Genomic DNA, 23,860 nt, shown 5'->3' with positions numbered 1-23,860 from the left:
ATGTGTCATAGAATGTCATCATCTGTTGGTCTGGCCTGCCCCCAGTCTGTTAAAACACACAGTAGGAGAGGCTTCGGTGACGTGGCCCAGCTGCAGAAGCTAACCATCCCCAGGGGTGCCTGGGTGGCTCAGTCAGTTAAGCATCCGCCTTCAACTTGGGTCATGGTCCCAGGGTCCTGGGATCAAGCCCCACATCTGGCTCCCTGCTTAGCAGGGAGCCTGTTTCTCCCTCTCCCTCTGCCTGTGGCTCCCCTTGCTTGTGTACGCTCGCTCTCTCTCTCTCTCTCTCTCTGTCAAATAAATAAATAAAATCTTAAAAAAAAAAAAAAAAGGTTAACCACCCCCACTCTGTAGAGCCCAAGACCTGGCAACCACAGGTGCACGGCTCTGCTCCAGGAGCATGTTAAGTATGCGCCTACAGCATATGCCTTCTGCCAAAGATCAGAACTGATTCCCTGGCCCCTTTGCACACTGCCACTTTGAAGAACACATAAGGTGGGCACGGAGTTTCTGGTGAGAAACTCACCAGAAAGGACCACGAGATCCAAAAGCTGGCAAGAACCTCTGGGTGGGGAGTGTTGGGGGGGGTGTCCTTTGCAGGCAAGACTGTAGCCCACCCACCCCAGCCTGCTCCGGGCCAGTGGTCCCAGATTCTGCCGCCTTGGGTGCTAGGACCACAGGAGTCTGGGGTCAGTGACCCCTCTGCCCTAACAGCTGTCTAACCCGCCTCCCTCTCGCTGCTCTTTCAGCCTTGTTTCCTGCCTCAGCAAAGGGGCAGCCAAGATGGCCACTGCTGAGCTTTCTAGTGCCTTTGCTGAGAGACTGTTGTGGAGCTCTGGGCTTACTAATGTACAGACGGTAATGCCCCCGGAAAGGGCAGGGGCTGGGCAAGGCAGGGGCCCGGGCCTCGGGAATGACACCCAGGTCCCGGCAGAGCTAGGCGATGCCACCAGAAGCGATCCTCGGAGACCTAGTCCACCGTGACCCCCACCTGCTGCTGAGCCTCCGTGGCCTGGAGAGGGACCCATGATCAGGGCAGCAGGTGGGTGCCGTGCTGCTGTCCACGCCACCCCGCTGCATCCTGGCTGCCAGAGGGACCCAGAGGCCTTGGTGCTCCCACAGGTAGCAGCCCCACTCGGGCAGGCCTCACCCTGGAGCAGGCACATTGGAGGGGCAAAGCTGGGACAGAGATGGCCCCAGAGGAAAGCAAGATACTGAAAGACCATTTTTTCTCTTCTGCAGGTTTTCAAGTATAGTCCTTAAAATCCAAGAGCATTTGTCCATGGATTAAGAGCTTTAGGCTAAGAGATGCTGCAAGTTTTCAGCTATTTTGTATGTTGGGTGTGTTTTCCCTTTAAAAGCGACCTGAAATAAAAGCCTTTAAGCATTTTGAGGTGCAGCCCGTCCATGATCTAGGGGTAGGTAGATGGGGGGAGGTTGCCCAGGCCTGGCCAAGGGAGGCGTTAGAAACGCCCCCTTTCCCAAGTGCCTGATTTGCACCCCCATCCCCGGCACCGGCTGAGACAAGACGTGCACATGAAGAAAATCAGAAATGGCTTCCAGCAGCCCCTTGGGGGGAAGCCTGTAGATGGCCACGGAGGCCCAGAGTTTTGTGCACACCCCCTGAAAACACCACCTCCTATGTGGCTCCCCAGAAAGGGAAACTGGAAAGGTCTCTGTGCAGGTTCCGGAGCCTTCCACCTTCTGGTTCACGAGAACCTCAGAGTCCTAGCAGTAGGGGAGGGGACTGTGGGGGACCACCCCCAGGGGTCCTGCACCCGTGTTGGTAGAGTCTTTCATTTTTGTGTGAATTCCTCAGGGGAGGCCTGGATGAGCACCCAGGCCTGGCCTGTTGTGGGGCTCGAACCTGAAGCCTGCCCTCTTAGCCCCCCACGCACATGCTCTTTGAAGAGTTGGTGGGTAATTCGGCGTTTCCGGTGTGGCCTCCGACGCCATGGCCTCTGGCCCCTAGAACCCGTGGGCATCGTGGTGCTTTTGCTTGGGGGGGCAGGCTTCAGAGTCAGACTCTTGAGTCCAGAGCGTGGATGCGGGAGCTCCAGGTGACCTGTGGGCCCTGGAGACTGCAGTCTGTCCCGGTTTCCGCAGGCTGAGGCTCCAAACTCAGCCCCACTGACCCTTCTCCCACCCTGGGACCTGGCTGACGGCCCTGGGAGGGGAAAGGGCAGAGCCGGGGAAGGAGCCATCGAGGGAAGGCATTAGGCCGAGGCCGCTCCTGCCGTCTTGGGTTCCGTGCCTGAGGTCACGAGGCATATTGATTTCTGCTTCCCAGCAGCGCTGGGGTGGTGAGGAAGCCGGAGCACGGCATCGGGAAAACCTGAGCGGCAGTGAGCGCTGTGAGTTTGCCAACACAAGGCAAGCTCGGGCAGGGCACCTTTGCCCCACAGGCCACACTGACACTAGAGACCGCGGAAGAGGCCCAGGTTCTTTCTCCTGCCTCAGCAGCCCTCAGCGGGCTTTGTCCCGGCTTTTCAGTGTGGCAGGAACCCAGATGAATGTGGGCTTTTGCTAAGAGAGGCGGCTCTCACCTCGACATCTTAGAGCTTTTGCCTGAAAGAGCGCTCTTAAAACCCGGGCTCCCCGGAAGCACAGCCACAGCAGACCGAGGCAGCTCAGAGCCACGTACTTGAGACGCCGAGGCCATGCGTCCCTTGCTGGGCCCCGAGGCCTGGACGCCGACAGTCCGCCGTCCGCCCGCAGCAGAGGCTGTGCGCTCATGGCCCATGCAGACAGGAGACACGCTGGGGTTGGCTGGCCTGGGGTGCCCTGCCTTTCGGGCAGAAAGTAGAATGTGAATTAAGTGGCCAGCAGTTTTAAAAATCAGGCAGTTTCCCATACAATCCGGATATCCAGCTTCTCAGGCAGAACAGGAAACTGTGGCCACATGCAGGCCCTTGCTCTCAGGCAGCGGCCGACCTGCCTGCTCCAGGCTCTTGACCGGTGTCTTCCGTCCGCCTGACACAGAGGCTGAATGTCCATGGGCCGTGTTTATTTTCCTGACAGAAGGGAACTGTTTCTGAGTGCCTGCATCTAAACCAAATAAGGGAAAGCAGATGGCGGACTGGGAGGGCCGCCCTCCCTTCGCTCGGGGCCTCACCTCGTTCGCCGACCTTACGGGCCCTGTGGTGCTCAGCTCTTCAGCCCACGGGGCTCAGCCTTCCTGGTACCTGCTTGCTGTCTCTGTAATGTTCAGAGGGTGGATCTGTAGAGGGTTCTGGAAAAGCCAGGAGAAGCCCATCCCCGGTAGGGCACCCTGGAGCCAAGACAGTTCCATTTTTAGCTCGTGTATAAATGAGAGTTTCGCTGCCCAGAAAAAAGCGTTTGCAGAGCGCAGAGAGATGGCCTTGTTTCCAGATTAGGGCCCCATCTCCGGGTGTGCAGCTGCGTCTTCCAGGAGGGTGTAGGGACGGCATGTCATGAGAACGAGGTCACTCGGGACAGTTTTCCTTGAGGTCTTCGCTCCCAGGAAGCGCAGAGCCAAACAGTGATGTCTGCTTCCCGTCACTGGGGACTGTTCTGCTGTGAATTTTCAGTTTCCAGCCGCATTTCATTGTTGGACTCTCGTCATTTTGTTCGTGTTTTGGTGGCTGTCAGTACTCAGTACCCGTGGCATGGTGGGTTTGCGAAGTAAAATCAGATCCTTCCTGGAACCGATGTCCTCAGAGGAATTCCAATGTGCCACACAGCACAAGCTCTGGGCAGAGGACAGATGTCAACTGGGCCTCCCCGCCCCTCAGAGACTTAAGAAACCTTTGGGTCAAACCCCCCAGTTCTGCCGCACACAGGCAAGCCTTCCCACCCTCTGGTTTCTCGCAGGCCCCACTATTTTGGGGTCTTGGCCCTTGTGCATCATCTCTGTATGGCCTGGTGGACGGAAACTCAGTCCATTCCCTGGTTTCCCCCTAAGAAGTCCACTTACACCACACAAGGAAAGAGTTGAAGGAGCATTTCCTAACGATTTGGGGGTGGGGGGTGAGGAAGGCCGTCTCTCCCATCTCAGTTGCCCCTTTCCTTCTTTCTCCGCACTGCACCCCTCCCAGAATTCCCCCAGAAAGTGCAGGGCAACTTTCCTTACACCAGCCGTGGAGACCTGCCAGTCCCTGTCCCCACAGAGCTCAGCTCACATTCCTACTTTACCAAAGCTTTTTTTGCAACTGTCCATTAAGACCAAGTTCAACTACACAGTAAAGAAAAACCCGAAAGAGATGTTCATTTCCCTCTCCGAGTAGAGGAAGCCTGGATGAAGGTCGTCAGGTGCTCCACAAAGCATGAGGGACCCAAGCCTCTATCTGCTCCACGCTCTGCCATCCCTAATACGTGACTCCTGTGGTCCAAGATAGCTGCTGGAGTTCCAGCCATCACATCCATGTTTCAGGAAGCATAATGGAGGAATGCATACCCCTTTCCTTTTAAGACGCCTTCCTGGTAACCCAGCATGCCACTTCCATTTCTGTGTCCTTGTCTACAAGCTCGCCACGTGGCCATGCCTAGCTTCCAGGGCCTATAACGAGACAAAGGGGAGTATAGGTATTGGGAGACAGCTCATAGTTTCAGAAACACTGTCCAGACCCCTCTCAACCCCAGAGGATCCCAGGTGTTAGCTGTTCAAGTAAGGAAAGCTGTTGTACAGACTACTAAAGCATCTTTGCGGTGAAGTTTCCTTCGCCCTCCGTGGGAAGGCCAGCTTCCTCACAGTGGCCAGGCAGGCTGCTGGAGCACAGAGGTGAGAAGGAGTCACTGCCCTGGCGCAGAAATTCTTGGCCCAAGCTGGCCCTGAGCTGCATGAGCCTTCAAGAATGGGGAAGGGATTTATGGAGACGGAAGAGGCAAAAGAGAATTCCAGACCAAGGGAACAGCCCAGCTGAGGCAGAAAGCAAGTGGTTCTTGCCATTAGGCAGGTGTCCCTGTCTTGAAATGCCCTGCTGGTGATTCTAGGGGGTGGGGTTTGAGGAGGACAGCACGAAAGGTCTCTGGGGTTGGGAATTTTCCTCAGTGTGGAGAATCTAAGCATAGACATTCATAACGGGGACACCTGGGAGCACCAGGAAAGTCAGGGTGGGAAGGGGAAGGACTCTGCTCTCTCCCTCTCTCTAGTTGCTCTATGTGTGCGAGTGGGGCCCAGGGATGCCAGATCCTTTTCTATTTTAAGAAGCCAGAAGTCCAAATTTGGGTATAAAAATCTCCCAATGTGCAAATGAGGGTTCCAAAAATGAACGGTCCACAAACATAGTGTGAAACCCCTGGGCTGCTGCTGGCCAGCTCTGGACCCTGACCGCACACAGCATCCTGGGTCTCACAGGGAAAGCTTTAGCAAGTATTCTGAGAGAAGGGGTGCATACAAAGTGTCCTCAAGGTGCATTTCTCCTCTGTGTCCCTCCCATAAAGGTCAGAGGGTTCAAATCACATTCAGATTTGTAGGTAAAAAGAAAACTATTGGCCCTTGAGGCCAAGAGAGCCTCACTAACTGTCTTCTTTTTCCGCATCAAGACGTGGAGGCCCATAGAGGAGAGGAGCCTTGTCCAAGATCACAAAGCCATTTGGGCAGCGCTTGGACCCAGGCTTGGGGTTCTGACTCCCAGCCCAGTGCTCCCTCTATCAAGGGGCCTAAAATAGAAGGCTGACCTTTTTGTGGTATTTCTTGCTTGACACATGCCAGAGAGTTACTCATGAGTTCATCTTCCCAGAATAAATGGCAGAATGGGGCCAGAGGGCAGCAGGAAGACCCCGGGCTGCCCTCTGTGAAACCCACACTCCTGGAAAGCAGGGGTTGGGGGGGCTGCTGCCAGAGCGCCAGGCCAGGCCCCAGCTTTGGGGAGGCTCTTTGTGAGCCCCGGGGAGAGGGCTCTGGAGGCCAGAACAGATCCTAGGTGTGTGTTAGGGACCCGAGAGATTGAGCCTGTCCAGCTCGTGCCCCTGACTTCATTCTCCCTTCTGTTTCTGGTACAAAACAGTAGCCATCGTAGGAATCTTGAAAAAAATCGGACAAGCACAAAAACTAAAATGAAAACTCACGTAATAAAACCCACCCGGTTCTCCCATGACTTTAGCTTGGATCCCTGCAGTCTGGTCCACTCTGCACAAGGAGGGAGGCAGAGCCTGACTTTTTCCTCTTCTTTCTTTCTTTCTTTCTTTCTTTCTTTCTTTCTTTCTTTCTTTCTTTCTTTCTTTCTTTGTTACAACAACCAGGACACGTGGGACATGCTTCTTCTAATCTTTTCTCGTTTACTGCCGCAAGCGTTTTCCTGTGCACTTAATCCCCCACCAGCGTTTTTTAAGCCCCCGCAGAGGATTCCAACACCTAGAAATATTCTAATTCATTCGGCCTTTTTCCCCCACCGCGGGGCACGTGGGCTCTCCAGCTCCCCGGTACACACACCAGTGCTTTGAACATCGGTGTCGTGCGCTCTGGGGTCCGTCCACAGTGCCTTCCATAGCTTAAAGTTCTAGACGTGGACTCCGATGGCATGAAAATGGTATGACCTTTGTTACACATTTCACAGGCTGGTTTTGACACACACGCGGGGAGAGCCAAGAATTTTATCTGCTGGAGAAGATCTCAGGGAGGCCTCTCTGTCTGTGCCCTTGTCCCATGATCTCCGGCTCATCTGTGTTTACAAATACTTGGCAGTCCGTGTGTGTTTGACTCGTGCCCAGAAAGCCCCTTGGCACCTCCACCAAAGCTGGTTCATTAAGAACCGCCTCGCCGGAGTGAAGCAAGAGCCGGTGGACAGGCCACAGGCATTGCTGAGTTCTTTCGAGAGCCCTCCTGGCCCCTCTGACTTGTCAGACCGGCTAGCACAGTGGCTGCCACCTCACCTTGGGAAGGGGCCCCTTGAAATGACAGGAAGAATCTGGGCACCTGGCCAGAAAAAAAAAAAAAAAAAATCACGGAGACTTTCCGGATTCCCAGTGCCATGGGGGAAGGGAGAGGAGTATAAAGTGGGGAGCAAGGAAAGGCGGGTGTTGGCAGCAGCCAGCGAGGGGGGGACGTGCTTAGTTGTCTCTTCTTAGCCAGACCCCAGGACCAGGTGATATCGGAAGTTGGTGATTTTTTTTTTTTCCTATTTATTTCTCAGCACAAACCAAAGGTATGTGGTGTGGCCCTCATCCATTCCCCAAACGAAGGCACGCTAGTCTCCTGGCCACGGTTTTCAGCCTCTCCTTGGCTCAAACACACGCCCGGCCCCGGAGGTCTTAGAGCAGTAAACCAGGGCTCTGGAGAGCCTGACGGAGAAGACTTGTGGCCGACGAGAAGGGGTGGGTGACCACCTTGGTGACAGCCACGCCGTCTGTCTGTCCCGGCTAGGGCGTTGTCGGAGGCATAAAAGGCTTGGTCCCAACCCTGTTACCACGCTTGGCGGCCCCTGTGTTCATTGCTCTGATAAATAAGCAGCTCGGGGAGGGGGAAAAGCCATCTTGACATTTTGATTTGTTAAGACGTGATTCATTTTCGAGTCAAGTTAACAGCTTGTAAAGTTGGGGGTTTACCACTTGAAGTGATTAAGAAGTAAGCGGCCATAAAGCCGGTGCTCTGGGGCTGCGGCTGATCGCCCTCTGGGAATCTTCCCGACCGGTATTCCGATTTGCCTCGACGTTTGCCGTAGCTCATTCGAGCCTCCCCCTCCGCTAACAGTACATCATGTAAGGCCTCTTCTTGGGAACTCCAGCTGGTCAGTCCTGCTGTTCCCGCAGTAGCTGGGGGAGAGGAGTTCTGCCCTCCACGAAAGAGACCCATCCCGCTCCCACAAGGCCTCACGTCCCCTTGCCATTAACGTTGCAAAACTCGGAGGGCCTGGCTCGGGGTATTAAATGAAGACGCCGCTTGCCCAGGCGAGGGGTGGTGAGGGAGATACAGGCCTCCAGTTAAGGAATGAGGAAGTCACGGGAATAAAAAGCGGAGCATGAAAAATAGAGTCGGTCATACTAATGGTGTTGTCCTGGGACAGATGGGAGCTACCTTTGGGAACACAGGGTAATGTATAAACTTGACAAATCGCTAAGTGGGACACCTGAAACTAATGTCACGTTGCGTGTCAATGATACTCAAAAATAAAAAAAGAAGAAAAAAAAATTTTTTAATTAAAAAAATACAATAAAACCATAAAGACCTGGCTTTTAAAGAGCTAATCTTGAGACAGAAATTACTTCCTGCAAACATTAATACAAAATAGCCCCTCCACATTGGACAGGTGTGGGGTCCCACTTGTCCTGAGCTGGGAGGGGGATGAAGCCACAGGTCGCCACCCCACCCCCCCACCCAGCCAGGCCCATGTTTGCCCACCGGTCTGTGAAGGGGGCTTCAGATAGCGCAGGGACTTGCCCCACCGGCTGGTACGTGAGCAGATCAGGGAGAGAACACAAGTTTGCGTGGTGCCAGAGCCCAGGCTGGGTATGGGATCCCTCCCACTGTCAGCTAGGAGGAAGACATGTCCCCCCCCACCACATCCCCACCCCACTTGGGCACCAATTCTGAATTACAGGGCAGAAGCGTCAGGCTCCACAGAGCGCCTTGACCGTGGTCCTGCCCAGCTTGTGGGGGCTGAGGCAGAAGCCACCACGGTCCGGTCCTCGTAGCCCCCTGAGATCCTCAGGGCTTTTGTTCCCTGGAAGCTTTCCTGTATTTAGTGAATAAAATCAGAAGCTACGGCCCTTTTGGAAAGCAGGCAGTAGAAAGGACAGAAAGCCGTGGTCTGCGGGGAAGGGGCTCCAAGATGGGCTCGTTCATATGGGCCTCCTTTCATCCTAAAGGACACTCCCAGTGTGCCAAGCCCTGTGCCCCCACCATACCCCCAGCAGAGTGCAGTGATAAGAACTTAGTGATGACACTCCCAGCTAGTGGGGTTGGGCGGGGAGAGTGCTAGGTACGCATTCTGGTGTTTCTGCATGGGGAGCCGAGCCTGCCCGGCTCCGAGTGTCTCCAACGCGTGGGGCTCCCCCACTCCCTAGTGCCTGGAAGGCCGCTGGCCCCGCAAATGGGTGGTCCTCGTCTCTGAACCCAGAGTTGCTCCAAGGGCATGTGGAGCTCTGCAAGCAGGAGCTTTGGTTCCTCCCGTACCAAACCCACCAGAGCCTCCAGAGCTAAGCAGAGCCTGTGGCAGGGAGAGACCCGCGGGCCCCTCCCCTCCTGCCCAGGGCCCTGCCTTTGTCAACTCGGGCACGTTAGCGAAGGCCCCAAGATTTTCCTAGGAGGCTGTCCCCAGTCCGTGTGTGAATTTCACCAGCATGTCTCTGAAGCCCCAAGGCGGCGTGTCCCGTTCAAGGGCATGGCATGCGCTTCGCCAAACCAGAGTCAGGCACTCTGATTTATGGCTCCAGGCCCTCGGCACTCTGGCTGGCTGCACCCTCTTCCTTGAAATGGCTTTGAAGTGTGTCCAGGTCAGGCCCATGGCCAGCGAGGTCAACTGGGGACTCTTCGAGGGACTGGGTTGGGCTGGGGGTGGGGGTGTAGCCATTACATTAAGGTCCCCAGCACCACCTTTGAAGTGCAGCTTGCCCTGTGGCGTCTCCCCCGAAATCGGGGTGTGTGGCCCTCCTCCTGCTAGGCCTTCTTGTTTCCTCCTACTTGGTCACCTCTCCACCTGTCTTGCAGGCTTTGCCGTGGCCCAGTGCATAAACCAGCACAGCTCGCCGTCCCTGTCCTCAACATCTGCCAGCGGGAGCCCCAGCGGCAGTGGGAGTGCCAGCCACTGTGACTCTGGGGGCACCAGCTCCTCGTCCACCCCTTCGGCCACCCAGAGCCCGTCAGGTATGGGCCGCGTGACACGGTGCGGGGTGGGGATGGCAGGGGGACTTCGGGGAACTTTGCGATCGCTCCGGGCCGAGACCGCTGACCCCCGCCCAGCTTCTCCTTGCCGCCGTGTTTGGGGACACCGCCGCTCGGGGTTCTGTGTTCGTTCTGATGCAGCGTTGCCCACATGCTGGCTGGGTTAGCTCCCAGCAGGGGAGGACCACTCCTTTTCCAGGCTGGCCCGCCACCGAGAAAGGCCTTCCCTCACCGCAGAGCTGGAGGGGATGGATGGCTGCCGAGCCTGCCTCTGCCTCATTAGCACCTCCACAAGGAGGGGTCTCCCAGACCGGATGCTTTGAACCTGGCAGAAGCATTGTGTCCCTGCTAATTTGTTCTTTCCTTCATAACATACCAGTTCTCTCTGTAAACATGCGGTGCAGTCCATCGTCTGTGACCCAACGTATACCTTTTGAGAGTCTGTCGGAACGTGCCAGAGTCCCGTCTCGCCTTCCGGGGCCTCAGGCAAGGGCAAGCGTTGCGCAGACGGACCCCATGAGTAGGGAGGCTACAGGGAGACGAGGGGGCGCCCCCTGTGTTCTCAGCCGCCATGACCCCTCACTCACAAGCGCCTCACTGGGCCCAGTGAGACCCCAGGGGCAAGGCACCAGGGTTTTTTTGTGAACCCCATGGCTCTACAATGCAGCCAGAGGGGTAGGGCCCAAGCAGGGATGTTGGAGATGGGCTTGAGGATGCACGAAGCTTCATGCCCCAACAGCACGACCCCCTGTATCCAAAGGGCCCCTGGCAGCTCTGATTTGGGAGGCCCCAGGGACTCTGGTCTGCACCCTCATTTGGGAACCCTCCGTGTCCTTCGCTGTTCCTTCAAGGTCCCATCCATACCTCTGACCCATCCTGACTCAGGGCGCCTGACCAAGCTCTTGTTCGGTGGCGGATCAGGGGGGTCATGATAAGAGCCCCATGCAGGGCACGAGCCCCAGCGGTGGCGCCAAAACTGAGGGCCCCCAGCTCTCATTCCCTCAGTGCAGGATCTCCGTCAGTGCCCTCTCCTTTCTGGGACTGTCAGCTCCCACATTGCCCAGCGAAGGGTTAACCCCGCCTGCTCCTGGCAATCCCCACCTTCCTGCCAGCATCCATCTACCACAGGCTCCAGGGCCAACCTGACCCTCTTCCACTAGGCACCTGTTCCTCCCCCTGCCCCCTCCCGGCCCCAGCCTAGGGGAGGAGGCCGCCTTGTCTGAGCGTTTTTGGAGCCCCATCTGAGGTTGGCTGCAGGTGTCCCTGCAGGTCCCAGCCCCAGACCCACAGTGGGACATTAGCATGGCTCTTTCTCCAGAAGCCGGGAAAAGCCCTCCACCCTCCTCTGCAGCCTGATCTCCCACTGGCTGGCTCCGGGACAAAGGGCGGGGCTGTGTGTTCATGGGCTTGTGTGTGCGCCCTCATGCCGCCTGCATATACACGCTTCTGTATCTGTGTCGTGTGCACCGAAACTCACGCAGACTTACGATTGCATTTTGGGGGAAGGTTTCTTCCCGGTGGAGCTATGTATGCCTTTCTTTCACGTTTAAAACGGCACAGACAACAGCTTAGCAAACAAACAAGCCATATACTTCTTCGCCTAAAACTGAAACCAGCCCAGACCCACGATGTTCAGAATCAGGTCTGTGTTTGCACATGTTCACGTGAGCATGGACCCTGGGGCTTCAGCTCTTGCATCTTCCCCCAGAGGCGAATGTCTTTTCCCTTGACCTCCCTCAACCCCTCTGTCCCTACCCCCACCATCCCCTGCTCGGTGCCAGTGACCTTCCTCCTCATCAGAAGTGCAGGGGCTGTGACACTGACTGTCCCATAGCCTGACAGCGCCAGTCGCTAAGTGACGGTCAGGCTCTCCTGAGTGCCTGCCCTCGTTCCGTGCATCCCCGGCAGGCCTGTGGAGGCAAGCTTGCGAGTCCCCATTTTTTATGCTGCCTGACAGTAAAAGCCTGCCTGTCCGAGTCTCTGCGGACACTGAAATCACTCACCCCCTGACAAAGGGCCGGCCTGCCAGGCAGCCCACACTTCACCCTGAACTGAGGACCCAGATCCTGATCCTAGAAAGAGAGAGCATCTGAACCCACACGCTGCTCGCTGTCCAGGGGCCCGGCAACAGGACTCCCAGGCCGGGGTGTCAGGTCTTGGGAGGGCCATCATTCCCTTAGCCTCTCAATGGCCAACTTCCAGGCTGGGCTCCAGCTTTCTGAGTCCACCTGGAGCACAGCACAGGAGGTATCCGTGTTCCTCCTAAGGGCAGGCCTACACAGGTGGGGCCGCCGTGCGCCTACTGTCTCCCCGGGCTGTGCTGGACAGGAAGTGGGTGCTGGAAGAGAGATTTTATCAGGATGGGTGCTCTTCGGGACGCCGGCCCGGAGCAGCAGCTCGGTTTTTAGGCTTCTGATGGGCACAGGCTGGCTCTGCGCTGCCTCCTCCCCAGATGTTCTGCCCACGGGGCCCAGCCACAGTCAGCCGGAGGCAGTGGGATGGGCCTGGACCTCTCCCCGCAGCCCACCCAGCCGGGACAGCAGAAGACAGCTGCGGCCCAGTCAAGGGGCCACTTGTCCTCCCAAGTGGTTTTGGAGGACTCAGTGCTGAATCAGAAGCTTTCTGATCCCTGTCCTGCCAGAGCCGCTGAGTCTAGGAAGTTCCCAGTGGGGAGAGCAGCTGCCAGGCCCTTGGCTGCCAGAATTAGCTCCAGTGGCTTCTCTGCACTCAAAGCCACACTTTGCACGGGCAGGTGTTTGGTCAGGGAAGCAGACGAGAGAGGCCATCCGTCAGGGGACGAGACAGGCCCAGCTTTCCGTGTCTCTGCTGAGACTTGCCACCCTCCACCTTACCCTGTGGTGGAAAACATGGGGGCTTGGCCACGACAGTGCAGCTGGGAAGCGGAGGAGCCCACACACAAGCCCCAGCCTTGGTAATTCCAGAATCACAGTCCACCTTCTGAAACCACCTCGCAGAATATCCATGCGGTTCCTCAGTGTGTCTCGGGTGCCTCCATGGGGCCCTGCAGAGCCCCGGGCCTCAGGTCCAGATCCCCATGGGGGGCTACCCCATGAAGTATATGCATTTCTACTTCCAGTGTACGTGGTTGCTCTAGAAACCACGGGAAAAGCCACAGCCCATTCACAGAGACCCTGGCAACTGTGCCACCCCTGTCAACCATGCCACCCCTGTCAACCGAGGCTGGGCCATGTAGCCCTGGTGGGGAGAAGCCCACGAGTCCCCCAAAATCAGCAACACAGTGGATCCCAGATGGCCCCGTCTCTTCTGACAGCCCATGGGGTGATCCCCAAATGAGGCCATAAAACTCTTTAGAAACTCAGTTGTTTTCTTCTCTGACCCTCTGTCCAGCCTAGGGGACCTCAAGTTCTGTGCCTGGGTTTATAAGAGGCCCTTGTTTATGCCGAATACAGATTTTCTCAGCTGCCCATGGGACCTTGAGTCTGGGTGACTTAAGTTTTGTGGATGTCAGACCTGATCTCACTTGTGTCCCTCCAAGGGTGGCCCCTTTGTCCAGCCTCTGTCTGCATCTCATCACTGCCCGTCTTGGGGCCCTGTCTCTGCGTTAACGTTTTCTAACCAAACAGGTTTTGCTTGAGTCCCTGCTGTGTGCAGCACTGGGGACAGAGGGCAATAAAGGAACGCACAGTCTAGCAGGGGAGGCCAGGGTCCACCAGGTGACCACACAGAAGTGTTCAGTTGAGAACTGTGACAAAGGAAAGGTGCGGGGGGCTCGGGCAGCGCAGGAGGCAACAGGAGGGCCCAGTGGACTCCCAGAGGTGGCAGCACCGGAGATAGAAGTGAAGTTTGAGGGGTTAATGAGGACAGGGGTCTGTGGGTCTGTGGGTCACACACAGCGCCACCCCCCCCACCCCCCCCCCAGGGCTGAGCCCGGCATATGGCCAGAGACAAGTTGGATCCTTTTCCCTCTCTCCCTGGGGTCTACCTGTAAATCCTGCTCTTTCCCATACAGACCCCAAGGGGCAGCCTGTTTGTGAGGAACCGCCCATGTGCCCATGGGGCGGGGGCCTGTGGCCAGCGCTGGCAGAGGGCCCCTTACCGCAGGGGGAAGGGCACCGCCTGGAGGGTCACTGGTTTGCCCTCTGTGCTGGGAGCAACTGCTTCTGAGTCCCCACCACATGCCAGGGACAGAGTGTGGATGCTGGCGAGTGGCTTTTTTCCTGCAAGTGCTGGACCTCAAATCAGAGACAAGAGACACCCCCAACTGAAGGAAAGGTCACAACTGAATTCCCTGGAAACCAAAGAAACCAGCTAGAAGGAATTGGGAGAAAGGGTATTTTATTTCCATTGTGCGTTATTCACCTGTTAAGGCTGTGCTGTGGGAATTACTGTCCGGTTTTAACAGCAGATGTGCGAGCTGACCTGTTCCCTTTGCCCTTTGTAGGAAGTGCAGTAAACCCGCCAAGGCTTCCTGGGGAGACTGGTGCCCTGGGCAGCGTCCTGGGACCCGGCGTCTTGTTTCCCACTCGTCCGGCCTGATAGGCCTCCGCTGGCTCCCCAGCGAGCCAATGACCGGGTTGGGGTTAGCAGCGTTCTTTTTCCTTAAACACTTGGTCAGGGTTTTGAGAAGCTGAAATTGCAGAGAGCATATGGCGGGGAAGAGAAAACAGACCCAATTTGGAACAAAACGTAGGGCCAGTAGGAATACTTGAGAAAACGTTCTGGGTTACAGCTGACACACACACGCAAACGCACGTTCACACGCACCCAGCGCACATGCCCGCCCTTGTGTGCCCTGCGTGGCGCTCAGCTGGGAGAACGCCTCAGGGTAGAGAGCTCTGGGACCGGCCCTCTTGGGTCTCACGCATGTTCTGGGTGAGCTGCTTGGACGAGAAAAGACAATTGTTAAAAAATGAAGTCGGCTCTTTCCGTCGTCCGTTTTTAAGACCTGTGGAATTATGAGCACTTGGACCTTCTCTTAGAGTTTTATGGGGAGAAGGAAGGGTTCGTTGAGGCCCAGTGTTGAAGCCTGGCAGGGGCGGGGTCCTGCTCTCCCCTTCCTCACCTGCTGCCTGGGCTGTCTGAACACGGGACCTTCCCCCCAGCGCTTGGTCCCTTTCGGGCCCAGTGGGAGCCAGACAGCCCAAGACTGACCCGCGCGTCACCAAAGTCAGTTACCAGTCAGGCGGGACTTTAAGGACAGAAACCCTGAGCAAGACGTGTTCTTTTCTGCCTAGTTTTCTCCATGGCATTCATCTTTTTTTTTTTTTTTTTTATCGTGATAAACTACACCTACCATACAACGTACCGTTTTAACGACTTTTAAGCATATAGCCCCGCGCGGCATTAGCTGTATTCCCGCTGTGTTTTGTGGCATTAATTTTCAGCTTTGCTCAAATCCCAAGGTTGTGTCCGAGAGTATGGTTCCTTCCTTCCCAGGGAGATGCTCCTAACTTTTTTGTTTCAGCCGATTAGAACCCAGCCTTGGCTGCTCGGCACCTGGTCTCAGGCCTTCCTGCTGTGGCTTGGTCTTGGTCTCCAAAGGTTCAGAGCAGCTGAGTGAGTGTCTTCTGGAGAGCGGCACCCCACAGCTGGGGAGGGGTCCAGGGCTTGCCTAGACCTCCCTGAGTCGGGCCGTTGGCTTTAGTGTGGCGACGTCAGGAACCATGGGCCTCATCAGTCGAGGGTCGGAAATCTGCTTATTTCACTAGCCGGCTGGGCTCCCTTCCCCCAACCGCACAGCTTTCCCTCCTCAGATGGTCCCTGGGGTGCAGGGCCCTTGTGCTCACCGCTGGTTCGCATGTGGAACTGTCCCTGGAGGTTTCTCACCGACAGACACCACGCGTTGCCGACGACCCCCAGTCTTTTCCTTTCCAACAGGACTGAACCTTCGCTGTCTTGACCCTCGAGTGAGCCTCACGAGTGAGCACATGGTTGGGTCCCTAGCTGTGGTGACAGCACGTCGCCCTGGTGGGGCCCAGTGGGGGCATCACCTGCTCAGAAGGGCCGTGCCCCCCGCAGCTGTCCTGAGCGCCCACCGAGGCCCCGTCCCGCTCCGCTCACGCTCTCGTCCGCGCGGGACATCTGCCACTGTTCTGCACCCCTCTCCGCGTCCCCTTTCTCTGTCCCGTTATTGAAGGCTCTTTCTGACCTGTCGCTGTGTTTCCCTCTAGTCAGGAGTGGCAGGAAAGGACGCCGGCGAGTGTTCAGCCTGTCGGAGGCCGACAGTCACGGCGGCCACTGGGTTTAGTGCTTCGAACGGCAGCTGTCACGGCACCTCTCACAGGCGACTCAGGCAGGTCTCATCCGCTAGCCTGCACGGCCCACACGCCCCGCCGCGGCCTTCCCGGGCGGCGGGCTCTGCACCGCAAGCGGTGCCTCGCTGGGCCTTGGGGGACCAGGCCTGGGCCACCTCCTCCAAGCGGCCATCTCCCCAACTTCCCTGAAGCCCATTCTTGCATTCCTCTCCGGCCTCACCTGGGCTGGGGGGATCCCTGACCCTTGAGTCTCGGGCAGCCTGGAAACACTGGCCTTCTCCATGGACTGCCCAGCTGTGGGGGGTTCTCCAGCCCAGTCCCCCGAGAGGCCTCCCAGGTTAAATCACAAGGGTTGAACAGTAGAATTTGCAAAAAGCAACCCAGAAGTCAACTAGGTTCTCTTTTTCTTTTCCTCCCCCACTCTCTCCCGACCTTGCTCAAAGCTCAGGAGTGGATTCAGTCCCGTCTCAGCCAGGGCCAAAGCCATTTCCCCCACCTCTGCAGGCCCCTCCATCATCCCCATACTTACGCGCTCCAGGTGGCCGCCGACCCAAGCCAGCTCCCGGCGCAGGGCCCCTCGCTGCTGCCTGCTCCCCGTGTTCCCTCCCACCTTCCCCACCTTCAGGGTAAACCTTCAGGGTTTCCCTTGGGGGCCTCCCACCCCCAGGCAGGAGCCTTTTGCCTTCTTTTGCATTTAAAGCTGCTTCTTCTGAGCTCTGCCCTCCGCCCTGTTATGCTCTGCTGACCCCCTACACGCGCACACAAACACACACATTGGAGCACACTCACTCAGTCCCACTCTCCCAGTCTGAGCACAGCAGCCGCAAACCCAAAGTTTTCCTGGAAACTTTCACTTGGCAAGGGCCAGCCCAGCCCCTGCCCCCAAGCCAAAGATCAGCTTCTGGAGGGTGCTGGCCAGGGACTTTGGGACCTGCTGCGTCGGGAGGCCAGGCATCTCTCACGGAACCCTGGACGTCCAGAACTTCCCGCTTAGGCCGCCGCTCTTCTCCCTGGCTCCTGGCCAGGAAACCAAAATGTTCTCCAAATCTCTCATTTTCAGGGCCAGGCCCCTACTTGTGGCCTTCCAGCCAAAAACACCAGCAGGGAGACAAAACCAAGGGCTCAGCCCTGGACCGGAGCACGTGTCTTCTTTGGGTTATTTTCCCCTGATGAAAAAAAATCTCCTTTTTCATTCCCCTTGGAATGGATATATTTATAGATCACATTCAGGAAGAAATTTTTAGGTTTAAAAAAAAAAAGTGTTGTAGGTGATGGGTGAGGGGTTATTTCTTTTTCTCCTATAAAAATTGAAAAAGGCTATTTTTAAGCGGAAAAAAAAAACCCAACCCTCTTAATAAAAATTGTTGGTTCCTTTCTTAAAGAAGAAACCAATTTTGTGCATGTGTAGTATTTTTTTGTTGGTTTCTTGGTTTTTAAATATATTTGAGGGCAAATTGTCATGTCCTTGATTATGCTCATCCCCCCAAAAAAAACCCATTAGGGATCAGGGAAAGAGGTTTGCCAGCTTTTTTGAATATCTGCATGCAAATGAGCAAAGAGGGAACTCTTACAAGAAGTTTCGAGAGAACATGAAGGAAATGCTTTGGCAGCTCTGTCTCCAGACGGCACAGAAGTGCCACTTGGAGAATGAGTCATTTCTGAACTGCCTTGTCAGCAGCTGAGCTTATGTGGATGCGTTGGTACGCAGGCCGGTAGCCGTGCCCGCCCTCCCCGGAAGCCAGGTGGAGGCCGCCAGAGCAGGTGAGCCCCCAGAGGGACCACACGCTCTGATGAGAGGCAGGTAGACCGCGTGAGCCCAGATGTGAGTCTGCGTGTGCGAGGCAGCCCGTGCTTTGAGGGTGTCCTTGCTGAGCGGAGCGAGTGCAGGGAGGTGCAGAGAAACCAGAATGCGTGTGGAGTGTTTATTCAGCGTTTCTGGGCTCAGCTCACAGCCTTAATCACATTTTCCGCTAGTGCTCACCGCCACCCCACCCCCGGAGCCAGGACAGACCCAAAGCCCCATGTAGTGGTTTTCTCTGGGCCTTATTTCTCTTTAAAATAAATATATATATATATATATATATACATATATATATATATACACACACACACACATACATAGTAATAATGAAAAGAAGGAAAATAAAAAAGGCCTTAAGAAGGAATTTTCTGGAATCTTTGAGAGCCTGTCTTGCCCAGGAGCCTTGGGGGAAGAAACGCCGTCGTATTCTCTGGGAAACTCAGTCCGTTGCTTGTGCTTCCTTTCCACGGTGGGGAGCCTCTTCCTCTCCCGCATCCCATTCTCTACGCCCTTCGGTTTTCTTTTGCTCTTGGTTTTTCCGTTTTCTTGCCGTATGTTCAGTTTGCAGTTCTGTTTTGTTTTGGCTTAACTTAAAAAAAGAAAAAAAAAAAACCACTTAGCTTGAATCCCCTCGAACAAAACATGTCAACCATCCTTCCCAGCGTCCCGCCGACTCATGGCTCGACACCCCATCATCAGTGCCTCCTGCTGATGCCTGGTCAACCCCAAAAACCATACAGATAAGGTATTTGCTTTCCAAGTGAGATGCCCTCAGCCTTCTTGTCGATGCTTCCAGATCACCAGCGCTCAGCGTGGGGAGGATGTTTTCCACCGTGAGCGTCAATCTCAGCTGCCGTTCTTGTCCAGGCAGACTCCTCACTGGAAAGCAGATAGGCCATTTGTCTGTAATCTAATCAAGAAATTTGAAAAGCACCAAAAAAAAAAAGAAATTGACACTCCAAAAATAACAGCACTGGGCGGAGCCTCCCCTGCCTTCCCCCTGCCCTGGTTTCTCTCCGTGACCCCCCATGGGGACACTCAGGATTGGACTCAGGACTGGCCCCTGTCTGGGCGCTAACTGAGCTCACAGAGAAGGAGCGGGAGATGAACCACAGCCTGAGGTTTTGTTTTGGCTTTGCAAGCAGCGAAGTTGCACAGAATCCCTTTTGGTTGTTGTTTGGTTTTGTTTTTTAAATATCGCAGCGAGTTCCCCCTTGGGTAAATGCTACCAAATGTAGGCTCTGGAAATGGCCTGAAGCGATAAGCACACCCAAGCCTATTTCCTCCCTAAACACGTATTTACTCACTGGGCAGGTGGTCCAAGGCTCTCCCTCCTGCGGAGCCCGCCCAGGCGGCTTCCTGGCGCCATCATCTGCCCATTGATTTTGCACAGGCCCCTAATTGTTCTCTCACACCACAAGTCAGGGTAGTCCTGGGCCCTGACAGATTTCTCCCCAGGCCTAGGGAAGACTGGATTTACCAGCTCCTGTGTCCCCAGAAGGAGGAAGTGGAGACAAGCTGTCCCCCCAGCACCACCGTCTCCCACCCAGATGTCCCCGGGCCTTTGTGCAGGACGGGAGCAGAGGGTACCGACAGGAGCAGAGTGTCTCGGGACTAAGTGTACCCCTGTTCTCTCTCCCCCCGCCCAGATGACCCCATAGCTATGGAACAGCCTCAGCCTCATCTTCCCAGCCAGTTGGTGATCGTCAACGAAACGGAAGCAGAGGCCAGGCCCAGCAAGAGCCTGGCAAGGAGCGCAGACACGGAGACAGTCAGCCTGTCCCCCAGCCTCATCCCCACCCAGCAGCCCACCATCTCCCTGCTCTGTGAGGACACTGCCGACACGCTGAGCGTGGAGTCGCTGACCCTCGTCCCTCCCGTCGACCCCCACAGCCTCCGCACCCTCACCGGCATCCCCGCGCCGCCCGCACCCGCCGCGGTGGGCACAGCAACGCCCGGCGAGGAGGCCGCACCCCCGGAGCCAGCGGGCCCCGCCGAGCACTGAGTGGGCGCCGAGCGGCCTCCCTTTGTGTGTGTGGCCGCGCTGGCAGGGACCCAGGATAGCCGGCTCAGAGACGCATCGGGAGCACCCAGGGTCCCCGTGGCCCCAGGAACCACCCCCGCCACCTTCTCACCCTCCCTTTGCTCCGTTTGAATTCCCGTTTCACTGTACACGACTTGGAGAGCAGACGACCCGGTGGAGACACCGCAGTGAGCCCCGATGACCAGGCGGCTGCTTCGGGGCAGAGATCGGCCTCCTGGTCTCTGAGCCTGGTGACCCTGGGGTGGCAGGACCCCCGCCCCCCTCTCCACCAGCCAGCCGCTCCACAGTCTAGAAGCTCCCCGGCCGCCACGCCCAGTGCGCCTGGAACAAATGGACCAATTCACACTGGGTAGAAATTTGTAGAGAAACAAACTTTGATAAGCATCTCCTTTGGATATTTATTTCCACTTTTGGCAGCAGACAAAAAAGCATTTATTTAAAAAGCGTCTATTTAAGAAAAAAAAAGGAAAAAGTCCAAAAAAAGAATCCTCAGCCCTTAAGGTCTGACGTCATGTTAAAAGCATAATAGTACTGTTAAGATTTCATTTTCATTTTCCCTTGAACGTCCCAGCGTTGTGTCCGAAGCTCTCAGTCTGGCTTTCCCGTTTCCTTACTCCTCTCCCACTCACTAACCCTGCGAGCCTGTGGAATGATAAGTACCTTCCTGGAAAGTTTAGCTTATTTTTTAAACAAAGATAAGGGAGATACATGTATTCTCAGGTACACACAGAGCGGAGAGGGCCAAAAGTTTCTCTGTGGTAGTAGCCAAGGCGCCTTGCGTTTCCCGAAAGATCTTCCCAGGAAAGGGGCCATGGCAGCCAGCTCCCCCACTCAGGACCCTTCCTTCCTCTCTCTGGACTGAAACCAGTCAGGATGGCTTCCCAGCGTCACCTTCGGTTCTCGCCACCTCCCTTTGTCTGGAGAGAGCCATTTGGGACCGCGCAGACTCTGGCTCGTGGCCACGATGGAAAGAGGAGGTCACGGAGGCCATCCTCCGCATGGCCGGGGCAACACCCAAGGGCCAGGTCCCACCCGCCGCAGGGACACGTCCCATCTCGACCAGTTGTCCTGGGAGCTCAGGTGTGCCGCTGTCCCTCTCGGCTGCCATTGCAGAGACACAAGCTGATTTTTAAAAATGAAAACTCCACCGTGGCTTCTCCCTTTGGGCCAGATGTGCCCAGGCCGATTCTCCCAACGTAGCCCATCGAGCACCCGCACCGTTCCTGTCTGCTTCGCCAGGCAAGGTGACTATCACCTCTCCTGGGTCAGCGGCCAGACCTTCCACACCTTCCTCTTCTGTGCCCGCCCGGAGTGCCAGCACACACGGGCCCGGGGACCGTCTGCCTGGTCAAGGACCGCGGGCCTCATGGCCTCTGTCACCCTGCTGCGGTCACAGAGCCCGCCGAGGAGGACCTTGGTGCCCGTGGGGACAGGGCTGTCCATCATCAGAGGCCCTGGAGTAGACATGCTTCCCCACTTCAACAGGGGAGAGCCCCAGGCCAGAGAAGGAGGCCTTGCATGCAGAAATTCCCGGGATGAGCCGTGACCATCCACAGAGCCCCCCAGGAAGGAAAGGCAGGTGGGATGCGAGAAGGGGTCAGGCGGTCCCTGACAGGAACCGGCATGACATCAGCCATAGGGGCCAGCAGCTGGCCACACGTCTTACCTGATCTTTGGCTTGGACAGAAGAGCAGGCTGGCACTCTGGCTTTGCAGGGGACTCTGGGGCAGCAGCATGACCGAAGGCGAGCAACTGCCCAGCCCGGTGGCATTATCATAAAGAACGGGCCCCTGCAGATGGACCCAGGTTCCCCTCCAGGACCACCAGCCTGCACTCTGAAATTCAGTGGCTCCAGCCAGCTTCACGTCTACCGAGCAAAAAAGGAGACGTTGGCAATGGCTCAGCGGGAGGTCCTATGGCAGGCCTGTCCCAGAGGTGGGCTTGCAGTGTTGGTCCTGCGGCTTGCCTCAGCGGGACGATGTGGGTATGGGGTGGGGGCGGGTCTTCCTTAACCAGGGCCTACTTGTCGCCTTGTGGGTGAGGAGGAGGCCTGCATCCTTGTAGATGGTGCTAGGTCGTGACCATCACGGCAGGAGCGGGCACGTCTTCAGGAACACCCCGCAAACCTAACAGCAGGGGCCCTCGGAGGCAGGCCAACCCAGACAGGGTAGCACCAGGACTCCAGGGTCAGGCAGAAAATGCTAGAGCCAGGAATCCTTGCAGAGCAGGCGGGGGGACTGTGTCCTTCTGGGGTCACACTCGCCAAGCCCACCCGGCTTACTGTTTCCACGTCCCCGCAGAGAGAAGGGCCAGACCCACCCTCCTCAAGTCCCTAGGGCCCATCGGGCTTACCAAGTCAGGGGCAGGGTTGGCCCCATGAACCCTCAAACCTTAGCTTTGCAGGTTGCTGTGAAGAAGCCTAGGTCCTTCCAGTTCAGGGACTCAAGCCAGCAAGGGCACCTCTCACTGAAGATCAGGCAGGCTGAGGCCAGGAGCTCTCCAGCAGCAGCTCCAAAGCCACAGTGGGAGTGTGGGGCAAAGACCACCGTCCCAGGGACGGGCGGGAGAAGGGCGCCTACCCCTGCAGGCCTTCCCTGCTCCCTTTCCCTGCGCCCAGCCCGTCTGTTCCCTGTTCCCTGCTCCCTGCAGAAGGCAGCTTACCCCCCCACCTCAGCCCCTGCATTAGCAACCCCCGCCCCCGGGAGGGAGTGAAGACACATACCTCTTTAAAGACATACACTAGATTTCTCTAAGGTCTCCAGATGCACTGTTAGAAATAAAGGCACGGCGTGAACGGAGTCTCATCTTCTCTAGACGCAATAAATAAGAAATATTTAATGTAGTTATGTCAACATTGGGCATCAACTATCAGGGTTCCTTATGTTCCCTCTGAAGTGAAAATATGTACATAGTTCTTGTCCCACAGAGGAGCAGGGGTTGGGAAACCCTCATGCTTCTGGGCCAAGGGACGGTTCCAGGGAAGTACCTGCTCTCGCCTGTGTGACTCATGCTCTGTGGGCACCGAACACGAGGGTGGAAATGAAAACTGGAACTTCCTGGTAAATTTGAACTTGGCAATAAAAGCGAAAAAGTTACCAAGAATGTGGCTGCTGCTCCGTGGCGCTGTGGTAGGAAGGCCATGGCCTGGGGATGGGAAGGTTCTCTGCGGCCTGACCCTGTGGCCCGTTGCAGTCGCTGGGCCTCTCTCCCTGCCCCCACCAGGCCCAGGTTTTCCCCAGCTCCTGAGGGGGGTGGGGCAGGGCTGGGAAAGCTCACTGGGAAAGTTCTGCAAGCCCAGCTGGGTGCAGTGAGCTCCGTCCTGCTGTGCTTCCCTCCCACGGGGCCGGGAGCTCTCTGTCCAAGCCTCAGGTTCTGCATCTGTGGAATGGGCTGTTAATGGGACAAGCACAGGGTCTCGCCCTGGAGGGCCGGGGACAGGGATCCTCTGCACACGTGCTGCTGGGCCGGGGTACTTGGGAAAGGTCCCCATCGGGAACCGAGTCCGGTGAAGTCTGTCCCAGGTGGCCACAGTTCCGGAACACACGGACATGCACCTACATGAAAGTCCCTGGAAATGGGGGCCACAGGTTCTCCAGCTTAAACCCGGCGCAGAAACAGGCAGGACCTTCTGGGCCTTGAGGTAAAGCCCAAACTGAATCGTAAACATAAACAGGACACCCGCCTCATGCCAGGAGTTGGGGCGTTTCTGGTCAAAGGCGGAGACGCTGGGGGTGGGACTTAGTTCCTCAGAAGTCTGCCCACGGGGCAGCGAAGTCATGGGGGTCCCTGGGTGGAGCTCGGATCCTGCTCTGCACCGCGGCCTGCTGGGTGCTGCCTCACCCTTCCCCAGAGCAGCCCTGCCTCGCGGGCACGTGGGCACGCACACATTTCGGGGACTTCAGTTCCGAAAAAGGAACTTGCTGGAAGGATCTTCCAGGAGAAGGGGGAAGATGGGCCTGGGGAGAGGGGGTGTGGCACAGAACTGGGGACAGCAAGTG

General features: G+C 56.6%; 1 protein-coding gene across 12 annotated transcripts in view; it reads left to right on the top strand.

Moving 5' to 3' along the window:
• Nucleotides 1-22,964, top strand: part of CLEC16A (C-type lectin domain containing 16A) — a 207,311-nt gene extending 184,347 nt beyond the window's left edge. For 5 of the 12 annotated variants that reach the window (XM_032327566.1, XM_032327564.1, XM_032327565.1 and 2 more), the window contains 2 exons: nucleotides 9,608-9,763; nucleotides 19,468-22,964. In XM_032327566.1, the coding sequence (XP_032183457.1) occupies nucleotides 9,608-9,763; nucleotides 19,468-19,823 (512 nt within the window). In that variant the 3' untranslated portion in view covers nucleotides 19,824-22,964. Of the gene's footprint in view, nucleotides 1-1,242; nucleotides 6,141-9,607; nucleotides 9,764-15,933; nucleotides 16,056-19,467 lie in introns of those variants that run through there. The other 7 variants (XM_032327570.1, XR_004281804.1, XR_004281805.1 and 4 more) reach the window with 7 other exon arrangements.
• The last annotated feature ends 896 nt before the right edge of the window (nucleotides 22,965-23,860 follow it).

Source organism: Mustela erminea, chromosome 20 (assembly GCF_009829155.1).
Source record: "Mustela erminea isolate mMusErm1 chromosome 20, mMusErm1.Pri, whole genome shotgun sequence".
Classification (NCBI taxonomy): domain Eukaryota; kingdom Metazoa; phylum Chordata; class Mammalia; order Carnivora; family Mustelidae; genus Mustela; species Mustela erminea.
Note: the sequence above shows the minus strand (reverse complement) of the source record. Positions and strands in the feature narration are given on the sequence as shown.